Genomic DNA, 27,078 nt, shown 5'->3' with positions numbered 1-27,078 from the left:
ATTACTATTATCATGAACGGAGGTATCAGCTAAGTTACAATTCCAAGTGTTTATGGCTGCTGGAAGAGAAACAGGAAACTTTTTTTTACATCAACTCAGTATAGGATGTATTATATACTCATTTAAGTACCTGAATTGATTAAAAAATTAAGAAATTTACTTGGTGAAAAGTTCAAGTCATCAAAAAATATAAATAATAAAAATAATCCTTCTCATAGTGGACCTTTATTCTCTTTCTCTGCAAGCAACAACTGAGACAACAGGTTTTGTGAGTCCTTCTGAAAGTTGTTCATGCTTGTGCAAGTGTAGCGCTTACAAATTCTACCCATAAACTTGGGTAAAGGAAGAGAAATAAAACTTTCTTTATTCCTTCATAACCCAAGTTAATTTCTTTCATTGTCTCCCTTTTACCAGGATGGTGGAAACTTAATTTCAGTTGACTTCAGATTGTCCTCTTCTGTTTTTCTTATCGTTCAGCTCATTTTGGGGGGCTCATTAGTGCAAAAGCAGGTGTGGGGTGTGGCTGCACCTCTGGTCTCTAGTAAACTGCCCTCTAGTTATCTCATCTAGTCCTTGGTGGCTAGTCCACCCAGACAGCCTTCATGCCTGTCCTAAGCACTCCTTCAGGCCGTGGCTCTGATCTGAACCCAGCATCAGTGTGTGGAGAGAGTTCTGCAGACTTGGGCCGTAGGCGTCTTTGCAACGCTATGTAATTGTGCCTCCCTGAGATGCAGAGCACAGTCGTGTTTACACTTTACCACTCCGTCTGTCTAGGAGTCTGTTAGGGAAGTGGCTCCTTATTGCCCCACTTCGCCCAGCTGCTTCTGTTTGCCTTGTTTAAATAAGAGACAAGAAGTAAAGTTACAAATGAACTGAACACCACTACCCTTTCTGTGAGTGTCGTGCAGCTGAGGCATACTAAGGCATGAGAGTGAGGTTTCTCCACTGTGATTTTGCCGTGATGTCAGACCACACACCCTAACCGCATCAATTCCAGTGTGCTGTCAAACCCAGGGGCATGAGGAAATATGCAAGTGAACACCACCAATTCATCAGTGCTACTAACAATTCCCCATGGGAAAGAGTGTCCAATACGAATGTGCTGCTGCTGATGGAGGAGGCAGTAGTGGTGACTTGAGTCACACAGCAACAACCCTCCAACCTGCCTCCCCCACGTACTAAATGTAGAAGAAGAACGTAAGGAACCACAAATGTTTTACCTCGTTAAAATTTTATTTAAGCAGGTACTGCTTCTACATCAACTACCCTTTTACGGCTCCTTTTTATGAATTAAACTAATTTAGTATGATTAAATACTGTCAATATTTCATGTAAATGGAGCAAAATCCTAATTTTTAAAAAAAAATCTAAGAGCCCTAAACTGGAACCGTCCCAGGTATTCCTCAACAGAAGCCTGGATCCGCAGGGATACTGTGAACATCCACACAGCGGATACTGCTCAGCTCTAAAAGGATCAAGTTATTGAGAGCTGCAACATGGATGAATCTCAAATATATGTCGTTTGACAGAAGCAGAACCCAAAAGAATTCATTCCATTTGTATGAAATCCAGAGTAGGTGAAATTATTTCAAGGACATAAATTGGATCCCTTTTGGGGGATAGAAAATTGATGCAGAAGGAACACACAGCACGTTCTGGGGCAATGATTATGTTATATATCTGGGAGGGGAAACATATCATAGATACGTACATTTTCAGAACTTAAGATCTGTGTGTTCTACTGTACATAAATTTATCTCAATAAAAATTTCAACAAGAAGAAAAGTAATGAGACAAAAAAAGTAGGAGATAGTTCTGATTCATAACTTGAAAGAGAGCAGGAGCTATAAAGGACTAAAACATGATTAGATTCTTAAAAAGGATCAAAAAGTGCCTTTCTCCTCCAAGCAATTACGAAGTCAGGGAGGATCTTTGTTTTGCTTAAGTTATCCCTTTAATGCTTGTTTGCTGAAGATCACAGAAGGCACCGGAGCTGTAATATCACCAGGCTCTGATGTTCTAGTGGGAAACCAACTATTAAAAACACAGTGATAAACAGCAACTAGATGACAACAGATGTTTCCCCTCCAGCACAGTGATAGAACAATAATAATAGCAAAGATGTCCCATTCAGCAGAGATGAGGGAGGAACAGGACTTACTCCTCAGAAGGAGCATCTTAGCTGAGTGAGTTGTGATGCCCGTGGGGATATGGACATCAAAAAGAAAGATACAAATGAAATTGTCTCAGCTCCTCTGGTACACGAAGTCCTCCTTCAATTGGTTTATGATACAGAAAGCCTCACAATTTACATCGAAGGAAGCTAAAACCATGGTCGGCATTGCATAGGATTGCTAGAGTCAAGAAAAGACTAGAACATTACAATTTTTATATGTGTTAAACAGTCACATTATAACACCAGACAAAGAGAGATCACAGACTCTGCTGCATCTGGTATTCTCTTGAAAATATTAATTTATTAGAACAATTAATATGAAAATGGAGTAAAAGATTGGTGATTTGGCTTACTGACATTCACTTCCTTTGGTAAAAATAATTGTCTGAATAGATAGTATAAAATGCTGGGGTTTTAGGCTGAGGGGCGAGTTATTGTAGCTGGAGCTGTATTTTAAGGATAGCTTATCCTGGGCAAGGAAAGAAGGCAAGCAAGCAGAAAAGCCGCTCTGCAGCCGTTCGTGTCCCGGCCTCTCCCACACTCCATAAATAACAGGAGCGAAGGCCAGTCAAGTGAGAAGCGTAATGTCAGTGGCGTTTCTAGGCAATCAGGAAGAAGCGAGACTGATGAACAGATGACTGAGGAAGAAAGGGGATAAAAGTGTCTCCACTTCCTTACAATTTTTCAAAAGCAAGTGACTGTGAGAGATTGAGAATAGATTAAAAAGCCAGGCAATGTAATATTTTCTCTGCTGACCGACCCTCGCCAGAACCTCTAAAATATTAGTGTATTTTCGGGTTGTGGGATTCTAATTTGATTTTTGGAGTTTGATAGTTCAGCATTCTGATCTTACGTGCATCTTTCTCTGCGTTTTCTCTGACTTCCTCCCTCTTGATTTCTTTAACCTCTTTCCGCTCTCTCCCACCCTCACTTATCTTTTGTTAGTAGCTTTTTTTCTCTTATTACAAAACTCTCCTTTAACTTTCCTCTGTAGCTTCCTCCCCCGCTTGCTCCTTTTTCCTACCATGATGTCATTACTCTGGGGGAAAGCTCCGTCTACAGTAGAAAGATTAACCGGGAAGTGTCCCCCTAATAAAATTACGAGCGAATCTGGAGGCTTACTGCTCCCTTGTCTAATTTCTGTTTTCTATGACAAAAACAAGAGATCACTCAATGGAATTAAATGTCCAGTACATTTGAAATAAGTGGGAAAATACATCTTTCAGCAGCATGGGATTCACCATAGTAGGAGGTCAGAATATGGTGTGCAGTAGTAGGATTTTATAGGGGTTATTTTTAAACCCAAATAACATTTGTCATTGTGCCTGTTAATGAAGAAGAGATCAAATCTCTAAACTCCCTAGTGAAATAAGAAGAGTTCTCTTACCTTCCTCCGTGAGAGTAATGTCATTTTCACTTTTAAAGCATGTGTGAGCTCCTTAGAAAAAAGGCGTGACATAGTTGAAGGTAATATTATTCTCAGTATTATAGAGTGAACTTTCCTTTCTGTTTTTCTAAAGATGTTCCTCACAAAGAAAAGAGGATATTCTGAAATTTATTTTTTTTAAAGCTTCATCTTTCTCTTCTTAAAAGTGATCACATACGTTGCTTACAAGTAAATAGTCAGGCCTTCTTTATTGCAAAACATTGTCTTTTTAAAAATACGGTCAGAAGTTGCGTGTTCTGGTTGTTGCAGTTTGACTAGAAGGTGCAAGGAGTTCTGATGTCTCTGAGGAAGTCAACTGGCTGCCTGGCTACTCCATGGCCTGCAAGGACTCATTTTCTTTGGGAGATTTGTCAGTTCCTCAGCTCCTCGCTGTGCGGCTCACATGGCAGAATTTTGTCAGCACACCCAGTGTGATCCATACCTGGAGCAGAGACAGGTTATTTTGGGGTCAGGAAATTACAAGAAGATTTTTCTTTTTCTCTTTTCAGTTCTAAAGAACTTTCTAATAATCAGAACAAACATTCTTAAAATTATTGTACTTTTTTTATTCAGAAACGCTGGTGAACATGGCTCAGAAATGTGGGTTCATGTACAATGCCATATCACTGCTTGTGAGACTGAGCACTAGACACTGACCCATTCAGAAACAATAAATTATGGATAGATAATATGATGTCCTCGGTCTTGGGGACAAGTGGCCTGGATCTCAAATGAGAATTTGATGAGAACTGATTGTGAGTCTCCAGATGATTCACTTGTTTCAGCAGAGTGCCTGACTAATGGCTGACTGATTTCACTCTGATCCAGAGAGAAGAATGAGTCATGTCATGAGACTGCTCTTGAGAAAATAATATTTCAATTATTTATTTATTGTTATCGGGATGATGTCACTACCAACCATTCATAAATCTCCAGTTGTGCAAAGGAGCTTAATTTTCTCATTAATCCTCCTTCTCTTCCTATGTTCTGAAAGCCCTTCTTAGTCACTGCGGTATGTGGGGACCCTGAACTCCAGGGACATTTCACTTCAGACTCCTTTGTGCCTGCTGGCGGGACATATTTTCTCATGCCTAATAAATGTAAAGTCAGGATAAAAAGTACAATTACACCTTCCGAAGCATGCTCCCTACTGCTGAAATGCACATCACATACAATGCTTTGTCCCAAGACAAAAACAGCTACCTGAATAATAAACAAAAAAATAGAGACGTAACACTCAAATAACAAGCTTGCAAACTGCCAAGGAGCTTGTTATAGTGAAAAACAAAACCCTGCTTCAAAGCAGTTCTTCTTTTATGTTTATAGTTTGATCCTAATTTTGTTGGTCAGCAAGTACCAGCCTTTATATTTATTGATTCTTTTATGTTTTTTGTTAGTAAAAACACTAGAATGTACATATAAAGTAGATTTTGATGAATTATCCAGAGCTCCAGATAGCCAGAGGGGTACTGAATTGGATTGCCATGTACTTCAGTCCAGTGAATTCACCTCTGATGTTTTCTGTGAAGTCCACATCATTTCTCTTATTTTTGTACGTTTTCATTAGCAAAACAAAACCCTTTTATCCTATGACTGAAAAGAACAATTTTTATAAGAAGTCATTGTAAATTTCCAAAATAAATTTTGACAATAAAGATGACAAGCATTCTCTGAAATGCACAATGTTTTATAAAATTGGAATTTTTTTCTTACTGGTTGCGTTAGGATGGAGTGGGAAGAATATTGGACAAGGAATCAGGGTGCCTGAATTCTAGACTTATTTTCTCATTTGTAAGATGAGGGGATGATGAGATGCAGTGACATTTCAGGTCCCCTCTAACTAAATGATCTGTGAACTTGAGTACTAGATAAGCTTCCTGTGGAACCCAAGCATGTGATGGATAAGTTCAGAGAGAGGTTAATAAATTCAGGGTTTCAGTGGTCTTGGAAGATTGCTAGCGTTTCCCTTCAAATGTCTTTTAATCATATTGTTTATGGCAGAATGTATTTTTAGGTGGGCAGTGCATATGATGTGCCATAGTATTTGTTTGATTCTGTTTTTCATATTGGGAAATAGAAAAAAAGGGAGAAGTGATTCTTAGATTAGAGAAACATTCACTTCTCTTTTCCTATTAGACAGAGAAGCCATTTATTTCAAATCCTTAGCCTGGAAGGCCACATTCCTTTTAAAATTGGAAAACAAAAGTCTGCTTAACTGGGATTATTGAAAACATCCTTCTTCCCACTAATCTCTGAGGAATATGTTACCTAATTTTATAAAGCCCATCATTTTCCTGAGAGAAGGAAAAAGTTAAAAAAAATTTCAGTTGTGACGCCACAGGTTTAAATGTCAACAACAAAAGGCAGCATTTTGTTTTTGGGTTTTTGCTCTGAGCTGACAGAAAATTGAATCACTCATCATTCCAGCAGATTAAGCCCTCGTTCTTAAAAACTCACAGAACTTTTGTAAAGGGAGAGAAGAATTTCAGAATATTCTGATGGCCTTCACAGAGACCATCCTTTGGGGTTAATTATCTAATTCTACTCAACCCAGTTACATTGCTTGGACATCGATGCATTGTGAGAAAGTGAGGATCGGACGGTTAGAGCACGTGGGTGTTAACGTGTTGTTTCAAATTCTGGGCTGAGCCAGGAATTATTTTTCTTGGTATTTGAATTTTTATTTGCATCGGTAGGTTTTTCAAATTAATCTTGTTTTTCTGACGTGGATCACTGTTTTCTTCTGGCCATGAGTTGCTGTGTGCAGTGCCCTGTCAGTTCTCCACTGGAATCCTGGTGTTCATTATGAAATCATGATTTATCTTTCCCTTTATGAAAATGGCGTTCCCGTGTGTTGTTGTACAATGCTTAACTTTAATGATAGAAAAATCTGGGCAGCACAGCTTGGTTAGGAACATGAGTGGCAGAGTAAATGGAGATAGGCTTGTATTGATGCATACTGAGTGCTCATGATGGTGGTGAGGGCTTTTCAGAAGCCAGAGGAAGGACGATCTGATTGCCCCCCCCCCCCCGCCAGGGATCCATTCTTAGACCTCTTTTCTTCTTACTTTGTATTCCCTCCCTTGTCCTCCAACCCTTAAAAATACATGATTCCATGATTTCAACCAGATCTTAACCTGTCGTGTTGGTCCCAATATCCTTTCAATGAAGTTCTGAAAGTTCAGCTGGTCATTTCCAGTGGTCAGCAAAATCAGAGTGCAGGCAGTTTCCAAGTCCTGTAATTCTCCAAAGTTGTGCTGATACGGCAGGTGCTAGTCACATGTGGCCAGAGAACTCTTGATGTGTGGTTTTTCCACTTTGCTCCATCTCCAGCTTATTAAAAAGCAGCATTATAGGTTGGGCGCAGTGGTACATGCCTGTAATCCCATCACTCTGAGAGGCTGAGGCGGGTGGATTGCTTGAGTTTGCAGGCTCGAGACCAGCCTGAGCCAGACCTAGACCCCATCTCTAAAAATAGCTAGGCGTTGTGGCAGGCGTCTGTAGTCCCAGCTACTTGGGAGGCTGAGGCAAAAGGATCACTTGAGCCCAGGAGTTTGAGGTTGCTGTGAGCTGTGATGCCATGGCACTCTACCAAAGCGCCACAACATGAGACTCTGTCTCAAAAAAACAAACAAAACAAAAAAACAGTATTATATCTTATTTGGTTTACATCTGTAGCCCCTAGACCTTTCCACCTCCAATCCATCATTTCCTATAGTAATTTTCCTAAAAGTTGGATTTACATGACTTTGGAAACTGAATAATGGGAGTTTGAATCCCAGTTCTGCAGTTTTACTGGCTGTGAAAGCTTGGACAATTACATCTCTAAATCTCAGTTGTATCCTCTAAATAAGAATAAAAAAGAGAGAGAGAGGATTTTATAGGAATTGGTTAAGGCATTGTTTGTGGAGTTCCTATCAGCACCTATCACTTGGCAGGTGATGGACGATGCCTTCTGTGAACTGGTCCCCACTTCCTAGCACCCCCCGCCCCCCTTTTGCAATCTTTCTACATGTACCAGTGTCCTGACCCATTGAACCCCCACACTCACTTTTTCTTGTTTGAGTAACTCTTATGTCTCATTCAGGACTGGTTCTGGGGCAGCTTTCCCTGACTTCCCAGTCAGGATTTGGTGTCATCATAATTAGTGTATACCCTGCTATAGGCGTAAAGAGCAATGAAAAGTGTCATTAGTGTTGGCGTTAGCGAGCTTCAGGTCTAACTGGGGGTGAGGAACGTGTGACTTTGGGGCACTGTGGCCTTCTGGATCTTTGAAAGAGACTTTCTGACTGAATCCAAATTTTGCAGAACAAATCTTGTTTTGTGAAGTTTGGGTTTGGTTGAGGGGCCACATTTGGGGGTCTGGAGGGTCACGTGTGGCTTTGAGGCCTCAGGTTCCCCACATCTGTGGGGCATTAATGTATCTGGCACATAATGGGATGCAGTAAATAGCAATCATTGCATTGACAGACTCTATTGTAATTGTTTACTTCTCTTCTGCCTTTCCATTTGGAATGTAAGCTCCTAGAAAAGAGGGATAGTATTTTATTTATCTTTGTACCACTAAAGCTTAACATAAAGCCTGCAAGTCCTTAACATAAATAAGTGTATTAAATACCAGAATGAATTAATAAATGATGAATGAATAAATGGCACCACTGGCAGCTAAGAGAGGATTGGATTTGACCACCTAGAGGGATGGGCATTCAGGGTAAATTAAAATAAATTATGTTGACAAACCCAGTCAGACTGTGAGAAATTCAAGCAAAGGACATTTAAAAGACCTTGGCAGGGATCTGACAGATTTGTCCCATCAATCCTCAGGGTAGCCATTGCTTTTCCAAATAGCAACCTGGTGGGTAATATCTGAAAATTATAAATCTTTGCATTTCTTCAATAAGGTGCCAATGCCTTTGTAAATTTTATTTTAAATTTCTGGAAATAGAAAGCACAATGAATAAAAGAAAGGTCCAGAGTAGTTGTTCAGCCAAATGGTAAGAATATGTAGATATATTTGCTCTTTTCTTTCTTTTTTTTTTTTTTTTTTAATGTTTGTTATTCCACAAAATAGAAGTGATTCTCCAAACACATCAGACATCTGTTGTCTGTTTGGTGGTTCTCCAATTCAAGATCACAGGCCATCACCTTAAAACAATGTACAGTTACCCGAATTAAAGCTATGGAAGAAGGGAGCCTGTAATACATATGTCATATATAGATTTTTTTGATAGATGGTTGATTTGGAAAGTGATGATCAATTTTTATAGATAGAATGAAATCTAAAAAGCAGCTCCCAAATTTCACAAAGTTACAAGCAGCAATGGCAGAGAGCCATTGTGAGGTTCACACATTCTTTTACTTCTTTCTTTGTCAAAGCTGATGTTTCTCTCAAGCCTTGTTACAATAACTTGGAAACCAAATAATCCTCATCTGTCACTAATGAAGCTGGCTGTAACGTTTGTATTTTTATCACCATCATAATCAGTTTAAAGAATTAAAAAATAGTTGCTCATGTGATAATAGGTTCCCCATGGGGGTGAAAAAAACTAATATTCCAGTTCTGGATTAGATGATAATGGTAGAAATCCATGAGAAATTAATAATGAATAATAATAAGAAGAATAGCAGCTAACACTTAACATTATGCTTACTATGTACCAGGCAGTATTCTAAATTAGACCTCCAGCCTTAAAAATCGCTGTATTTATGAAGTTGGGTTATATTCACTTATTTGTTCAACAAATATCAAATGGTGAACAAGAGCCAGGTTTGTTGTCCTTAAGAAGCTACTATTATGTTCCTTCTCATGTCAAGGACATTTTATTACAATCTTGCTCCACAGTAAATAAGAGAAGATTTAAATCTCCCCCTAAGATTTGTGAGGCTATGAGATACTAACATTTCAAGTTCCATATCCAATTCTTTTTGTATTTCCTTTAAAAAGGTGAAGTTCCTTGGCCTTGTTTACCTCTTTGTGTGGAAACACAGCTCAAAAGATTAGAATACCAATCATTCACTCCATGCACTAAACATACAGGGAGTACTTAACATTTATTTGCCAAGTTTTCACTTACTTATTACACTTCCTCCTCTTGGCTTTGTGGGCTCCCATCACACTTTTGTCTTCTTCCTGCTTGGATGAGAGTTCTTATGCCTTCTTTCTGAAATTAACAGATGATTGGGCAAAAAACAATCTTCAAAACAAAGGGCATAGTGCCCTTTCCATAATGTTTGAGAGCTGGAATGTGAAAGTCTTTGAAAATGTTCTTTCTGCATGAAACACAGCCCTCATGTGGTTTGAGGTTCAGACAGGGGAAACATAGCTCTTTCTTCCTACACGTCAGGCATGTAATGATTGTAGGTAGAAATGTCACCATGCAGAACATTGTAAATGTAACTGTACAAACGCAAGGTCAAATCCAGACTATGGATATCTTCAACTTCTACTAGGTAATGGCATGAATAAATTTATTCTGAGATCCTGTCCTAAGGTTTTATTAAGCACTTCATTTCTATGGTAATAAAGATAGTAGCTTTATATTATCTACAAAGTTAACATAATAGCTCACTGTCCAAAATTTGCTTGAATTAGAATTTGTAAATATTTCATATTAATATATAGATCAAAAGAAGTCTTTTTTGATGTTAGCCTTATTTATTTGTGGATACTATTTTGTCGTTTTTAAATCTTATTTTTCTCATAGAACAAATTAGGTAGATTTTCACATTTTTGTCCATGATATGAGCAGATTATAGAATATGGCTAAAAGTTTGAACAAATTTGAGAATCACTCAAAAAGGACTTGCCTTCTTTGGTGTAAAGAGTGAATAGTTGCTTAATTATTGCATTATGCTAACATTATGCAGAATTTCAACAAAAGCACGCACTTTGTTGAAGTTTTTTACTTTTGTTATCATATAACTAAACTTTTAAAAATATTTGATTTTTTCTTTCTTTTAAATCTCAATATTACAGAGGAAAAAATGCTTTTGTTTCATGTGTCAATTTTGTTATGCGTGAGTCAGGGTTATATGCGTGCCCATCACCCAGTAATGGTCATTGTACCCATTAGGTAGGTTTTGGCCCAGCCCCAGCCCCTCCTCCCCTCTGCGTGGTTTCCACTGAGTTTTACTTCCTCTGTGTGCTCATTGGTTAATTCCAATTTAACGGCAAGTACATGTGTGTTTGTTTCTTCATGCTTTAGATCCTTTACTTAGGAAAATGTAGCTTATGTCTTTATTTTTAGCATGGTAGAATGTACAAATTTTTTTCAGGACAGTTATTTATTCATTTTTTAAGTGGACAGGAAGTAGGATTTATTATTGGTAGGCATAAATGGTAGGTGACACAGTATAAGTCTTTATGAGTGCAGGGCCTGCCCTTTGTCCAGGGGGCCGTGATTGGGGATGTATTTGACCCCACAGCCATCTGGGATGAGCCACTTCTCAGCCACCATGTCTTCAAATTCATCTGAATTAGACTTGGTAAAACTCCACTTCTTGGAGATGTGTGACTCTTCTGGTGGCCAAGGAACTTGAACTTGGCCCTGCAAAGGGCCTCACTCATATGCCCCTTGATCTTTAGTTTGGTGCGGATGGACATGATGACTTGGCCAATGTGAACCCTGGCCACAGTGCCCTGGGGCTTTCTAAAGGCACCATGCACACCTATCTGGAGCCTGGATTGGAGGCAGCACAAGGTCTATCACATGAACATGTATTGGAAAGGAATGTCTCCAAGGTCCCTTAGAGCAACCTATACAAGCAGCAGGCTGCATACACTACCAACGAAGCTGCTGTTTGCAGCCATTGCACACCAGGCCCCCATAAGGAAAGGAGCGTTGTCCGCTTAATTAAGCATTAACCCTGACCATAGCTCAAAAGCAAAATGTTTAAAATTTGTCAAAATCTTTTGATTTCAGAGATGCAGGTTTTGAGTACATCACATAAGTAGATATTATTTTGCTTTTTTTTTTTTTCATTTTTAATGACCAAAACGAAGAACACGTAAAAACACTGCTTCTGGAAGAACCACTTATTCTTGCCCATCTTGTGCCTCTCTTCAAACTTGACCTTGGCCTCCTGTGGGGCCTTGAGTTTAAGAGCAGGGTCTCTGAAGACATCCTTATGGAAACAGTTTTGTCCAAGGGGATCTCCACAGAGCACCTAGTGGGCATCAGGTGATCGTAGCTATCAACTTTCACAAAAGACTTGATCTGTGATTGCTTGGCAGTCGCCTTCTTGCTCATCGTCACTTTGTGAGGATCGTGGTCAATTCCAGCCATCAGAGCATGGTCATAGGAGCAGTCTGAGGTGTCATCATCAGTGTTCTTCACGATGATGGCTTTGCATCTGGAATAGCATCCAGCCAGGAACAGCACCAGTTCCCAGATTTCATGCACTTGCCCATGTAGACATCATTCACCAGGACCTACAGGAGAAAAGGACTTTGCTCATTTTTAATATTTTCAAACACCCTTGTATCAGTCATACATATAGATAGATATATGCACTTATTGATGATGATACCGGCTTGTACTATTAACTGCCAGGATGAGATTGAATCTGTATCATGTGTTTTATGTGCCGTCTCCCATCTCATCCTCACAATAACTACATGAGATTTAGGTCACCATTGTTATCCTCATTTTTTTGGTGAGGAGACTGAACCTTTGGGAGGTTAAGTAACTTGGCCACTACAGTGAGTAGCTGAAAGAATTGGGATTTACACTTAAGTCTTTCTGGTTTCCAGTCTTTTTAACTTTGTCGCAATACAAAATATCATTCCCTTCCTCAGAATGGTGATTTGAACCGAGTAACGGTCACTCTTACATCTTTTCTTACCAGAGCAGTGAACCACTGGTGCTGCTTAGTTCTCAGACCGGGACTTTGCTTTGTGTTTCTGCAGGGTTGAATGTAACAACTGTGAGACTGGAGAACAGTGTGGTGCAATTATGCATGGCAATGCTGTCACCTTCTGTGAGCCATATGGTCCACGAGAACTGGTAAGTGTATGCTACTTCTGTACATTATTCTAATCTAGTGTTTGCTGAGCTTTTGCCTATAGAAGCTTCTTTATGCTTCTACAGTTTAGATGAAAATTTGAAGTATTATTTGTATTATGAGTCTTGTCACAAATATCTGAGAATTAGGACAGGAGATTTTATGATCCATTTTCAATAGTAATAAAATTGGCAGCCTTGATGGGTCTCCTCCAACATGGGAGTGCATCACCATGATTGGATGGCTTTTTAAAAATATAGATATTGTATATAATACCCTAAATAAACAACTTATGACTTTCTAAGCTCTTGAATAAAGCCACGCTCTTCAAATTGTCCTTATTTTCTCAATAATATGTAGGATGTTCAGTTTTATCACTTGATTTTTAAATTTTGGTTCCTGACAACAGAGGAACTTAGATGGATTTTTTAAAAGTAAAAGAACACACTGAATATACCTGTTTTTAAAAAATTGGGGTCATGCCAAATTAGGAGCAAGTTATTTTTCTTTTGTTTAGACTGATTATTAGCCCTTGCTTGCCAAATAATATGTGAAAGTTTCATTTCACTTGTGCCTTCTAAATTGAAAGCAGTGATGGCAGTAGCTGCCAACATGTGGCGAATGAGTCTTTTGTTATTACTTAGTACTTCTTACTGGCATGAAGGCTACATTCATTTTCCCATTCTTAAAGAAGGATATAAATACCCTAGGTCAATTCCTTGGCTCCTAATGCTTGTCTCACTTTGTCACTGGGTAGAGTGCCGTGGAGCCATAACTCAGAGCAACCTCAAACTCCTGGGCTCAATAATTCTTTTACCTAAGTCTCCCAAATAGCTGGGACTACAGGTACCCACCACAACACTCAGCTGTTTTTAGAGAGGAGGTCTCCCTCTGGCTTAGACTGGTCTTGAACCTGTGAGCTCAGGCAATCCACCTACCTCGGCCTCCCAGACTGTTAGGATTATAGGCATGAGCTGCCGTGCCCAACCCCCTAATCCTCTTATTATAACGTCTCTTCTGCTTTGCTTTTCTGCCTTTCAACTTGGACTTCCGTGCTACACACACACACACTTCTTCCTTTTCAAGGCGCTTTTAGAAACAGGTTGCATTTTTCACTTCTATGTCACGCATTGTATTTCAAAATCATTAACTTTAAGAGTTGCCAAAAGACTGGCTTCCAGATTAAAGGGGGGAAAAAAGCCTAGGTAGGCAATTAAAAGAAGATTTAGTTATCAAAATGTGAAAGCCAATTAATTTTTGTAACATGGTTCTTACTTTATGCTGCTTGAATACCCCTTTTATGGCAATAGATGCATTTAATTCATTAAAGATACAAGCTTCAGAACATTGATGAATTGAAGGGTTTTTAGTTGAAATTAGAATACAAACAGAATTAATTGATGCAAATTAAAATAATAGGTGCTCATAATTCAAATCTCACGAGGTGTTATAATATTCCTGCAGACAAGTGTGACTCTGGTAGTAAACTTTTTCTTGAAAAAATAGATTTGCTAGTACATTTTAAATAATGTAGCCTGGCTGAATTAATTATCTATAAACCTTAAAATTAAATGTTTGCCATAGTTAATTGGGCTCCGAATAAATGCCTATTTTAGAAGGTGGCCCTTTTCTGTAATATTTCTGGAAATGCTTGGCAAATTCTTTTTGTTTCTGCTAGTTAATAGGAAATAAAATATCTAAGAATATGATGTCAAATTTATATTTCTATAATATAAAACTGAAGTATCTAGTTTATTTGATGCCATATATTTAATACTGATTGTTTTAGTAAATCCCACTCTATTTAGCATTAGGGTTCATGTATACAGGGTACTAATTTTGAATTGTATTGCGTAATTAATGTGAGATTAGTCTTTCCAGTAAAAAGGAAAATATTCAAAATAATTATCTTCACCTGAGAAAAATAAACAAATATGCAGCTCTATATCTCCATCATAAGTACTGTATTTTCCTAAGATGAATTTGTGTTACAAATCCAGAGGAAGTAGAAGGAGATAGATTGAGAATGATGGGGTGATGTCCACATTTTACATGAGCACCCTGTAATATTTCATGATTATTATACTGTGTTAATGTCCCAGAGAAAAAATATAATACATTGTACCCAAGTTGTGTTCATAAATGATAGGTCAATCAAATGAAAAGTGGAGAATTCAGTTGTCAGTTAACAGAATGTTTCCTAAAATCTAGACATTTATATGATGCTTCAAAACGGAACCAAAATTATTCGGCATGAGAATGGATGCAAGTCATCAGCCCCCTGATGACTTTTTAAACAATATGCCTTGGTTTTATTCCTAAATCCACTTCTTATTGAAGTTTTGAGACAAAGAACCTCAGTAGACTAAGGCTTTATCTTTTAAAATGGCCAAAAGAGCATCTCCATTTTGTGAATTTAGTTAAATAACCATTTCATTTCGACAGAAGTTAAAGTCAGTAAGAAGGACATGCGTGTCACCTGAACACACACACGTTTCTGTTTCTCCGACTACTGTGCTATACGGCCCTTACACATTTTATTTAACACAATGAAGTCTCCGTATTTCGGGTGGTAACACTGAACCGTATTCATTTTGCTAGTGTAAAATGAAAAAAAAAAAAAAAAAAAAAAAAGAGGAATTCATTTACCACTCCTTTAAGGGAAAATGGGCTCTCAGAAGTTAAAATGAAATGGATTATGTTACACTCCAGTTTTTAAAAGAAATAACTGAATTATTTTCCCATATTTGGAAATGCATTTTAATTACAAGAATGGTTTGGGTGAAAATAGTACCAAACCCAATACAAATTTGCAAGGAAGAGGTACAGAATGAACAGCTCCACCTACAGTGAATTCTTCAGATTTTCTGTAGGTTGGAGCGTATTTGTAATTTAGGAACACTGAGATTTGGTAGAAAAAAAAGTTCTCTATCAGGTAGTCATAGCTGCTATATTATTTATCAATAATAAATAAGGACCCTTTGAGTGGTCCTTTTGTTTTCAGAATGTCAGATACAAAGCCTTAATAGTTCTATAAAGCCAGTCTATGGTGCCCCATGATCACATTAATGTACACAGCTATGATTTAATAATAAAATAAATAAAGCCTTAATAGCTTTACAGACTAAAAGTATACATTTGAACTCAAGATTAATAAATAATTTATAATACCCAATTATAAATATAGGTGAATAGATTTTAAAGGCAATGCTGCTTTCTTGTAGCTAATAATTTTACTAATAAAAGTGGGTAAATGTAAAGAAATAAATGAAATCATTCTACAGTCCTTAAGCTCCTTAGTGAAAAAAAAAATGTATTATCAATGACTAATAGAAATGTAAGGTCACCCTTACTTGGCACATATAATTTGAAATTTGGCAATTTTCTATGCAACTTGCTGTTCACTAGCAGAGAGCATGGCTGATCTCACAGGTGATACAAGCATAATTTATTACTCCATCAGGATAAGTGTTTAAGACTTGGTAGTATATTTAATACACTAGCTGTAACCATCACCATGATGCTTTTAACTTATAAAATACTATTTTTTTAGTGATACATATAGTACCTTTAATTGGACAAGATACATATTTTTATTTCATAATTATAGATCCACATACTCCATTTAAATAGTTACATAGTATTCCATTGAATGACTATGGAACAATTTTTTTTTACTTTTTTTATTGTTAAATCATAGCTGTGTGCATTAGTGCAATCAAGGGGTACAATATGCTGGTTTCATATACAATCTGAAATATTCTCATCAAACTGTTCAACGTAGCCTTCATGGCATTTTCTTAGTTATTGTATGTAGACATTTGTATTCTGCATTTAGTAGGTTTCGCCTGTACCCATTCTAAGATGCACCATAGGTGTGGCCCCAGCCCACTCTCCCTCCATCCTAACCCTCCCCCCTCCCTTCCCCTTCCTTGGCCCTTTCCCCATAGTCTTGTGCTATAGTTGGGTTATAGCCTTCATATGAAAGCTATAAATTAGCTTCATAGTAGGGCTGAGTACATTGGATACTTTTTCTTCCATTCTTGAGATACTTTGCTAAGAAGAATATGTTCAGCTCCATCCATGTAAACATGAAAGAGGTAAAGTCTCCATCTTTCTTTAAGGCTGCATAATATTCCATGGTAAACATGTACCACAATTTGCTAGTCCATTCATGGGTCGATGGGCACTTGGGCTTCTTCCATGACTTAGCAATTATGAATTGGGCTGCAATAAACATTCTGGTACAGATGTCTTTGTTATATTGTGATTTTTTGTTTTCTGGGTATATACCTAGTAAAGGAATTATAGGATCGAATGGCAGGTCTGTTTTTAGATCTCTAAGTATTCTCCAAACATCCTTCCAAAAGGAACGTATTAGTGTGCATTCCCACCAGCAGTGTAGAAATGTTCCCTTTTCTCCACATCCACGCCAACTAAAATACTATTTTTGAAAATGACTGATATCCAGAGTGTTTCATAACTCACCTGGGAATCTATTCAGTTGCATAAAATTGGAGGGGAAATAATGTTCGTTTGATTTAAGTGCAAATTAAAAAAAAATCTTCTGTTGATGTTATGTCTCTTTTGATTTTAAGATCAAATTATGCACTGGAAACACATAAGGACAACTAAAAGATCTGAAGCAAATAGATCTCTTTTAAAGAAATTTTATTGGAATATTTTTGTCTGATAACGCTGGTGGGGGAAAGGGGACAGGAAAGAGAGTTATGTGCATAGTGGGCCAGTTGTCTTTTAGACGAACCACTAATAATAAGGAGTCAAATCAAATGTAGAGAGCATTTCCTCTGTGACTCTGACACCAGTGATTTTTGCTGTTGTTAAATTAGAAGCTGATAATGATACTTTTAGCTGGACAATTTATAAAATGTCTCCCTTGCTCTCCCCTCTGTTACCTTTCTTGATTCTTCACTGAATTTTAAAGCCACCTAGTTAAAGCACACGTTCCTTCATCTTTCTAAATCATAATGCTGAGCTTTTGATATTCACACACATCCCGTCTTTTGGTACTCACATCTCAACTGAATTCTGGAAGCAAGAGACTTGCTGTCTCATTTCATAAGGGCTGTTCATGATCTGTCTAGCACTTGACCTTTCTGCAGTGTGGATTGTATCACATAGAGCCTAAAAAATACAGAGATATGTCTAAAGATGTTATCAAGACCTATATGAAGCAAGAGCAAGGCAGCCCACTGCTGCTACAGTGAAAACACAGTTATGCACTTCCCGTTTTGTAGAGTGGAGTCAGGTGAAGCATCCTACACTTTAGCAGGCAGGGTTCAGGAATTTGACAAAATGAGAACCTTAATTCTCATCTCTTTGAATTGCTATGGGTCAAAACCACTGCTCCAAAGAATAAATAAATGAAATTTAAAAGTTAAATAAATAAGGTACCATTCTCTTTTAGAAGGGGGAAGATTTGTTTAAACATACTTCTTCATGAAACTAAAGAAAAGTAGCAAAACTGTTTCGGAAGATATTTCTACATACATACTTCTATTTTTTTTCTTTTTATGGGGGAATATTTTATTAAGAAATAATCCACAAGTGACAACCAAAAAAAAAAAAAAAAAAGATTTTTCAAATATGCTGAAAAAAAATACTTATCTTTCTTTTAAAAACTTAAAAAAATCTGTTAAAATTAGAAGGCAAAATACAAATTATATTATGATTAAATAAGCATTATTGAAATAAAGGCTTTTATTGTTAAGCCTTGGAGATTTTAATTAAATATTAAACTTTTTTTTTTTTTTTGAGACAGTCGTTCTGTCACCTAGGCTAGAATCCTGTAGCATCAGCCTAGCTCACAGTGACCTCAAACTCCTGGGCTCAAGACATCCTCCTGCCTCAGTCTACATCACTACAACGCCTGGCTCATTTTTCTATTTTTTGATGAGATGGAGTGTCATTCTTGCTCAGGCTCTTCTCCAACTTCTGAGCTCAAGGGATCCTCCCCTTGGCCTCCTGGAGTGCTAAGATTACAGGCTTGAGCAACTGTACCTGCCTAACATTAAACATTTCTATTAGAAAAAAATCAACAGATTCTATATTCATTATTTAAAGTGTACAATGCAGGGGTTTGGTTTATTCACGAAGTTATGCAACTATTATTAGAACCAATTATAGACCATTTTGCCACCACCCCAAAGAAATCTTGCACGCATTTTGTATTTCTTTTCTTTTTTTTTTTATTGTTGGGGATTCATTGAGGGAACAAAGAACCAGGTTACAATGATTACACTTGTTAGGTAAAATCCTTCTTATAATTGTGTCCTGCCCCCCAAAAGGTGTGTCACACACCGTGACCCCTCATTCCCTCCCTTCTTCCCTCTCCCTGCTCTTCCTTTCCCCATCTCCCAGATGTCATATTTCTGTTCCTTTTCAGAATATCTTCTACTCATTTGCTTTTAATTTAACTCCCATTTTTTGTTTGGTAGCCTTTTTATGACATTCCCTTTGGGTCCCAGATGTGTTGATGTGATAGGATAGGGGGAAATGGTGGAGAGGACATGTTGATGCCTTCACAAGATGATCTGGAAGATTCCACTAAAAATAGTTTTCAGCAAGATCCCGAGAAATTTACCATCCATGGCTAAGTCAAGATCTCACTACTTTCTTCCTCACAGAGAACAGGCATTATGGCTGTGTTTAGACCCACTGATAAAAATGAACTAACTGGATAAATACAACCTCTAATAATGGATCCATGCTTTTTTCTCGTCCTCTCTTTCTATCCTATCTTACTTTCACGTAATGTTTTTTTTCTAGATTACCACAGGCCTCAATACAACAACAGCCTCTGTCCTCCAATTTTCCATTGGTAAGTGTTTTTAGTATTTATAGCAATTTAACTTGAAAATGTTTATTTTAATTGTAGTGTATAATCAGGATTAGAATGCCAAATACTTTTAGATTTTAAAAACGTCAGTCTTAGCTTTGCAGTAAATAATGTAAAATATTTTTAAGTGAAATAAATATTTTTAAATGCTACATTAGTTCTCACTTCCCTCCAGCAGTGAATCATATTAAAAATACTACAGAGAATCTAAAACATCTTAAAATTATTTACATGTGGGTTTTGAATGCATTGAGTTATTCTATTGCAACAAAATTATCTTACTCGTTACATTTTGTTGTGATTAAGATCGAAATCTGTTTAATTTCTTGAGCCCTGAGACTAACTGGTAGTAAGAGAGATAATTACTGGTAGCTAAAAGAAACCAATTAAGGCTTCATGCTTGACATAAATAATCTATGTTTAATTTAGGCACAGATAATGAAAAATGTATCTGGCACTATTTTTTCTAAGTGTTTTTGTATTAAAGTCCCTGCCCAAAGCATTCAGTATAATAAGGTCCCTTTTGATCAAGTTTGCAATTTTGCTATCTATTCTACTACGTTTCATTTTCATTTTCAAGGCATATCTTTATAAATAACTCATACAAATTCACAGAAAAGCTGTTCCAGGAGAAGAAAGATACTATCTTCTAGATGGGGTCTAGCTTTATTGATATTGGCCCCGTACTAGGGATCCCTCCTCCTGGCCTCTTCCTATGGCATGAGAATTGCTGGCAGCCATGCCTGGGATGGCATCCCCCAGCGTCCCGCATCTCTTAGGAGATCCACCATTAGCAAAAGGACGGTGTCTCACAAGAGTCTCCCACTCCAAATTGCAACTCAGCATTCTGCATCCCGGAGTGGTTGATTGTGCACAAGAGTAGTTTTCTTCAAGACAGACATTTCTCTCTTTCATCTTTGTGCCTCACGTCAGCCTATATGGAAGGAATTGTGTGAAATCACCTAATCACTTTTTGGGCTATTTTCTTCTCAAATCGACAGTATTACCTACAACAATTTGCAGACCGTTCAGAAGTCCATGTGTGGTCAAAAGCAGTATGAGTTTTCTCTGATTTACTAGCAAGTGTATACTAACTTTGCTATAATAAGCATGCAAGGCTTTTATAATTAATAAAAAGTAAAGTTCTTTTTTTTAAGTTGTGGTAATATTTATTTATTATTACTATGAGGGTACAAATGATTAGATTACATTGTTTGTGTTTCTAAGGTGAAGTTCAAGTTGTAGTTGAGCACCTCATCCAGGGGGCATGCTGAATACCCTTACATTGTGCACATTAGGTCAGAGCTCACCAACCCCATCTGCCTTGCCCTCCGCCTGCCGTTCCCTTATCCCTCCTACTTGAATATATTTGTGTTTTTCTCTCCTGTGCGTGTGTAGTTGTTTTTCTGTTGGTTTCATACTAGTATTGAATATGTTGGATACTTGTTTTTCTATTGTGATACTTTACTAAGAAGAATGTGCTTCAACTCCATCTGGATAAATACAAAAGATGTAAAGTAATTGTAGCATAACAGGTAACTTAGAAGTTCTATATATTATATTGTTAATATATAAAAATAAGCTGAATAGTGGTTACCAATTTATCGGTATTCTGAATTATTATTCTTATTTTTGTTAGGGCATTGATCATAATTTCAGATATTATCTTTAAGAATCTGTGAGTATACTTCTACTCTGGCAGAGATCCTCTATTTCCTTGCCTTTCATTTGTACAGTTACAGTACTGGTTGCAATAGAGTTGATGAAAAAGGGCCAAGAAAAAGAGCAAACAGAGAATGCAGAGTTTAGTACATGAGGCTCAAAACTCAGAACAAGTTCCAGGCCAAAGCTCTTGGGACTAGACCCAAACACATGACTTTTAGAAGTCTTTTTATGTGATAATTTCAGAATCAAAAGTGAAATTTTAACATTCCATTAGAAATGAAATAGCACATTTAAAAAAATAAATTATAATTTATTGTTTAGAAACCTCACTGGGGAATTTTCTTACTGCATTTTGAGAGTTAAATTTTGGAGGAACCAAGAAGAGTTAGGATGACAGAGAAACAACACAATAGCAAATCATGTGTTGCTTGGTGTATGGTGCACGGCGAATACAGTGTAGTGGGCAGAACTTTCCAGAAATGGTGCTATACCTTTCATTATCATTTGTTTATATGGATATTTGTGAAGTATGAGGGTGAAACACAAATCTGTTTACATCATGGTATGAGGGCCGGACTGACACACACACAAATTCTAGAGATGTCATAATTGTGTGTATTCATCCTAGGCTTTACAAGCCCACAGTAACCACGTACCAAAGTAGCAACTTCAGCTTAGTAGCCATCTCATCTGCACTCAGTTCAAAAATCATATTGAGTGGGCTGGGCGCAGGGGCTCACGCCTGTAATCCCAGCACTTGGAGGCCGAGGCAGGTGGATTGCCTGAGCTCACAGGTTCGAGACCAGCCTGAGCTAGAGCAAGACCCCATCTCTAAGAAATAGCTGGACATTGTGGCGAGTGCCTGTAATCTCAGCTACTTGGGAGGCTGAGGCAAGAGGATCACTTGAGTTTGAGGTTGCTGTGAGCTGTGGTGCCACAACATTCTACCATGGATGACCAAGTAAGACTCTGTCTCCAAAAAAAAAAAAAGAAAGAAAAAATTATATTGAGTGCATGATAAATAGACTATAAGTTGATGTGCTAACATTTATATTTCTTTGTGTATTGTACATGTAGAATTTTCCAAATCTCACTAATAGTGTGGTTAAATATGGACAGTTTTAGTGTCACTCCTTAGGAAGAACTTTATGCTATTAAATGTTCACTGCATACCACAGTGATTCAGGCTGTTTTCTATCATTATTTATGGCCTCAGTGGTAAATTATGTTCATAATTAGGCATATATAACCACAGTTGGGGGAATTATTATGTTGATATTTTCATTCTGCTCTTGTAAACACTTTCAGCTACATGACAAATGTTATCCAAGAATCTCAAGTACCTCATACAGAAATTGCACAAATTACCAAGGGTTGTCTCAAATAAACTCTATCACAATTATGCAATGTTTAGCAGCAATACTCTCCAATATATGCACACATTTGTGTATATAGATAACATATACATTATTATGTTACATGTACACACACGTATATAATGTATGCATACATGTTTTTATATAATTATATATAGTGAGTAGATGTGTATATATATACATAAATATATAGGCTATCTTAGCCAAATAATTTTTAGAGTTAAAACACCCTAAAAATGCAGTTTTGCAAGCTGAAGTATAGCAGGTTATCAACATCTAAATCATTTGAAAAGTGTCCTAAAATATTCTTAGAAGAACTTTTCATTTTTCCATTCCAATGAAAGATCTCGTATCCATTTCTGTGCTGAGGCATCGATTTGCTAACAGTCCTCACCTGATTCATTAGATACAACTTGTGGAATTTATGGTTGCAGCCTTAGTGTATTTACCCATTTCCTTTAGATTTCCTCTGGGATAGGAAGAGAAATTTGAAATGATGCCCCTGTAAACCATTACCTTATAGAAACTTCCCAACTCTGTTTTCCCAGGCAGGGGTGGGGGCCCAGAGGAAATGCTGGTAGTTCCCTGGATCCATCGTTCATTTCACAGCATTTCACTGAACAGTTCCTGTGCGCCCAGGCTTGTCTGGAGCTAACTTTAACTATGAAAACAAAAAAAGTGAGAAGGCAGAACATTCTTCCAGCACTTAATGGCCTAGTAGAAGGCACAATATATACTCTGAACACAAAATTTGTAGAAAATGCCAGATCGTTGCAGATGGGGTGGATCTGTATATAGGCACCTGTGGTGACCCACCTAACTGGGTCTTTCTGGGAGCCTTCTTAGAGAGGAGGATCCCTGAAAGCCAATAATGTGAGTGACTTGAAAGGATGATGAGGGCTTTCTGGTACAGAGATAGAGTGAGCGCAAGCAAGGCATTGGGTCAAAGGAGACATGAGTACCTTCCAAGAGCAGAAGGACTGGCCCAGGTGAGCCATGTCAGATGAAATTTTGTCTGTCTGCAAAGCTAATCTATGTCATCTTGTTGGGGGGGGGTTAACTTATTAATTAGGGGGATTAATTGGAGGCTTTTAACTCATTTAACTTGTTTAAGCTGAAATAATTTTATTTATTTATTTGAAATATAATTTCGTTTCATAAAATTAATTCTTAAGAAAAACCATTTGGGTAGTTGTGTTAAGGGTAGGCTTATCAGTTCCTTTATGTAAACCTACATTGAGTCATTCTACCAGAATTTACCAAGTAATATGCTTATTTAGCCCAGCTCTTTCTTCAGATTAATTGGAGTTGTGAGCCAAATAAGGAATAAAGGTAAAGCATTTTTTACGAGGCCATGAAGAACAAGTAGTTTGGCTTGGGAGGTAAATCTGTTTTTACCATTGTAGTATCCTCAGCCCCCAGCCCAGGGACTCACAGTAAATAAATGCTCAGAAACAATTTCTTGACTGAGTGACAAGTAGCCATTGTAGAGACACCTGTAATCGTATGTGACCCCTGCTAAACTGACATGATGCAGACATTCATGGCAGCGGGGGATTTAGAAGAGGTGACCTGGGGACCTCATCAAGGGAAAGGATGGCCTAGAAAGAAGCTAAGAATCACCAACAGCTGTATTTCTAGTGAAGCAAGTAGACAGAAATCCCTATCCGTCTGTTTATCAGTATGTAGTTACTGAACTAACCAGAAGCTTTTATTCCTTCATAAAGATAGAATTAGGACCGTTTTTCTTTGGTTGTCCTTATGGATATCCTAAAGATCTGAGTTTTGTTTTTTTCCTGCTTTGTTGTTTGTTTTTGTCTTTTTAAGACAGAGGAAAGTCATTAAATCATCAGTGCTTTATATTTACATATTAAGACATGAACCTGCTCTCAGCCCTGCCTTGTTCCCTTTCTGCTCTGTGCATGCTGTGGAGTCTCTGAGATACTTAAGAGCCACTCAGTTATACAAGTGTATTTTGAAAAACACTAGAAATCTATATAAGTTATAGGTACTTTTAGATAAATTGGAATATTACTTTGTAAAAGAAAAGAGATCTGCTATGATTTTATCTTCAACAGGTACTATGCATGGGGAATAAAATGTTATTTGTAAGTGGTACTATATTTCATTCAGTGTAAGAGAAGCAGTTAGTTTTTCCCTTGAACCTAATTCGTAAACATCTTAATTACGCAGAATTTGATTCAATAGAGAATCTCTCTCAGCTCTTTTAGAACAGGTAATTGAGGAGGAGGAGAAATTGCTCCATTCCTTGGTATGAATTATTGCTCATTTCTTCCGTGAACTTCCTGAAATATATTTCAAATTAGACTCTCATTTTTTTCAAGAGTAATTCTTCTTGGTAAGTGCTTAAGACTTTGAGAAATTTATTATAAGATAGTGAAAAATTCTCTGGATCCTGGAAATCTGTAACAAAAACTCTAGGGTGCTGAGCTCAAAACAAAAATAAATCAAAAACAGACATGTAGAAAATTTTAATAGCAAAATTAACTTAATACATAGGCTTTCTAAAGTTAAATGCATGTTTTATTTGGATGTAACATTCTTAGATATAAAATATATTAAACCAAGATTTGTTTCAGACTTAATTTTTGGACCTTCAGAAATCTATATTAACACAAAAAATGAAATATTTATACATGGAACACCTCTATGTTATCTAAATTTGGTTTTAAAAGCATGAACTGATTATGATTCAGGTGCTTTATTATCCTCAAGTTGACTTACTCCTTTTCAAGGAATGTATATTTAAAGAAACTACTTTAAGTGAACATTATGTATATTTCAAATCTTTGGTACTCCAAACTCTGAAGTTCTATTTTAAGTAATAAAAGGGAAATTCTGAAATGCTGTAACATTCTACTAAGTATAAGGTTCTGGCAAAGGCTGCTGAGATTAATTATAAGTGTTTTTGAATTACTAGAATTGATAATAAAGTAAATTATCATTTTTGCAAATTAAAATACACAGTCTGAAAGTAGATACTATACCCTTCCTTTTTTGAAATATTCAATTTGTCACTCACTTGATGAGGCTTAAAAAATAAATGTCAGTAATTCATTCATAAAAATGTTCCATTAATATTTATTGGGGCTGTTCTAGTAGAAGGGATACAGCAATGAACTACAGGATGAGAAGAACTCAATCATTGTCATAAACCAAATAGTCTCTCTCAAACACTGTTCCTCCATGAACATTTATCCCATTGTCCCAGCCTGGTATCTCTGAACCCCCACTTACTCCGAATTTATTTTATGATGCCAATTTCACTCTGCTTTGATTTATATGTGGGTCATGAGGGAAGTTTGGAGATAGGTAAAAATCAAGAAATGTAAAATCTGCATGAACAGAAAATAATGAAGCCTTTATTATAATATAATGAAGCCATTATTCCCATGAGCCACACAAGTTGAAACATGAAGGATGCTGTCAGCTGTTTCTTGGAAGTGAAATTATGCAGTCTGTCTCAAAACTTTTGTAGTGACCTACATACACTGGCCATTTCTGCATATTCACTTTCACTCCTTATAACTGATATTCCTTAAGAGCTAAGGAATGTACAAGGATACCTTTTTGTACTTAGGACAGAATGTTGCTCGCAACTAGAACTAAATAGCAAACTATTTTAAATTGCACACAAACTTTATGGACACACTGCGTATAATTTGTATATGTGTACATGAACTAAATTCAATTCATAGGTTAGGTTAGGGATTTAGTGCTGTTCCACATTGGTGCACAGTTCTGTATCATTCTTGACTTCTGGGGCAAGGCAATATGCCGAATGAAATCCATGGGAAATATTAACATTTAATCTGATCCTGCAGTTTCTACTTTATTATCAATTAATCAGGGACTCATTTGTCAGAGAGAAGATCTTTAGGACGTGTATTACATGTATCATGATGTGCTTGCATCCACTGTTGGGAAGCAGAGCCTAAGACACTGTCCCAGCCTTCAAGAGGTTTATTATCAAATATGCGGGAAGAGGGGAGAAGTTCTGTGCAGGAAGAAAATGAATAAGGCAGCACATGTGCGTTGCTAATTCAGGGATGCAGGCCGTAGAGGACAGTGAGAGACCAGCTTGTCCAGGGTCTAGGAAAGAGGGAGGTTGAGAAGCAGGACTTTATCATCTGGGAGGAAGACGGACGAGCAGGCCTGGTGCCACCCAGAGGATCACATCACAGTGGCGGTTGGGGAATGGCCCCCTGCAAGGAGACCAAGGCAGGACGAGAGACCAAGGTCAGAGCTAGGCAGCAGCAAGGATCATAATGCTGAGTCTCCAGATTGCTGTGGGCGGAGGAAGGGAGGTACCTAACACTTGCTGCCCAAAGTGGGGATTAGTCCTCCTAGAAAATGGGCCAAGCTCAAGCACTCAGGCGTGAGTTATATGGACCCCTGGGAAAAAAGGACTTATGGCAGGGAAGCTGGCAAAGCCTGGCACATCTTGCATTTTTCCCTTTCTTGTGTTTCCCCCACTATAGGCTCAGCTAAAGGTTCTCTGATGGGAGAAAACTTGCATAGGGCAGGCACTTGGATGTGGTTAGAAGATGGC

The 27,078-nt window shown here is 37.5% G+C and overlaps 1 protein-coding gene, 1 non-coding gene and 1 pseudogene across 2 annotated transcripts in view; 1 reads left to right on the top strand and 2 right to left on the bottom strand.

Annotated features, from left to right (window-relative positions):
- Positions 1–27,078, top strand: part of RELN (reelin) — a 533,405-nt gene that overhangs the window by 228,751 nt on the left and 277,576 nt on the right. Inside the window, exons 7-8 of the mRNA XM_053609340.1 lie at positions 12,511–12,607; positions 19,395–19,446. Coding sequence (XP_053465315.1) covers positions 12,511–12,607; positions 19,395–19,446 — 149 coding nt within the window. The remainder of the gene's footprint in view (positions 1–12,510; positions 12,608–19,394; positions 19,447–27,078) is intronic.
- LOC128560228 (60S ribosomal protein L27-like) lies at positions 4,497–12,012 on the bottom strand (annotated as a pseudogene).
- On the bottom strand, positions 11,331–11,463 carry LOC128560591 (small nucleolar RNA SNORA70). Its single transcript, XR_008373074.1, has one exon. It is a non-coding gene; the product is annotated as a small nucleolar RNA SNORA70 (small nucleolar RNA).

Source organism: Nycticebus coucang, chromosome 11, assembly GCF_027406575.1.
Source record: "Nycticebus coucang isolate mNycCou1 chromosome 11, mNycCou1.pri, whole genome shotgun sequence".
Taxonomy (NCBI): Eukaryota; Metazoa; Chordata; class Mammalia; order Primates; family Lorisidae; genus Nycticebus; species Nycticebus coucang.
Note: the sequence above shows the minus strand (reverse complement) of the source record. Positions and strands in the feature narration are given on the sequence as shown.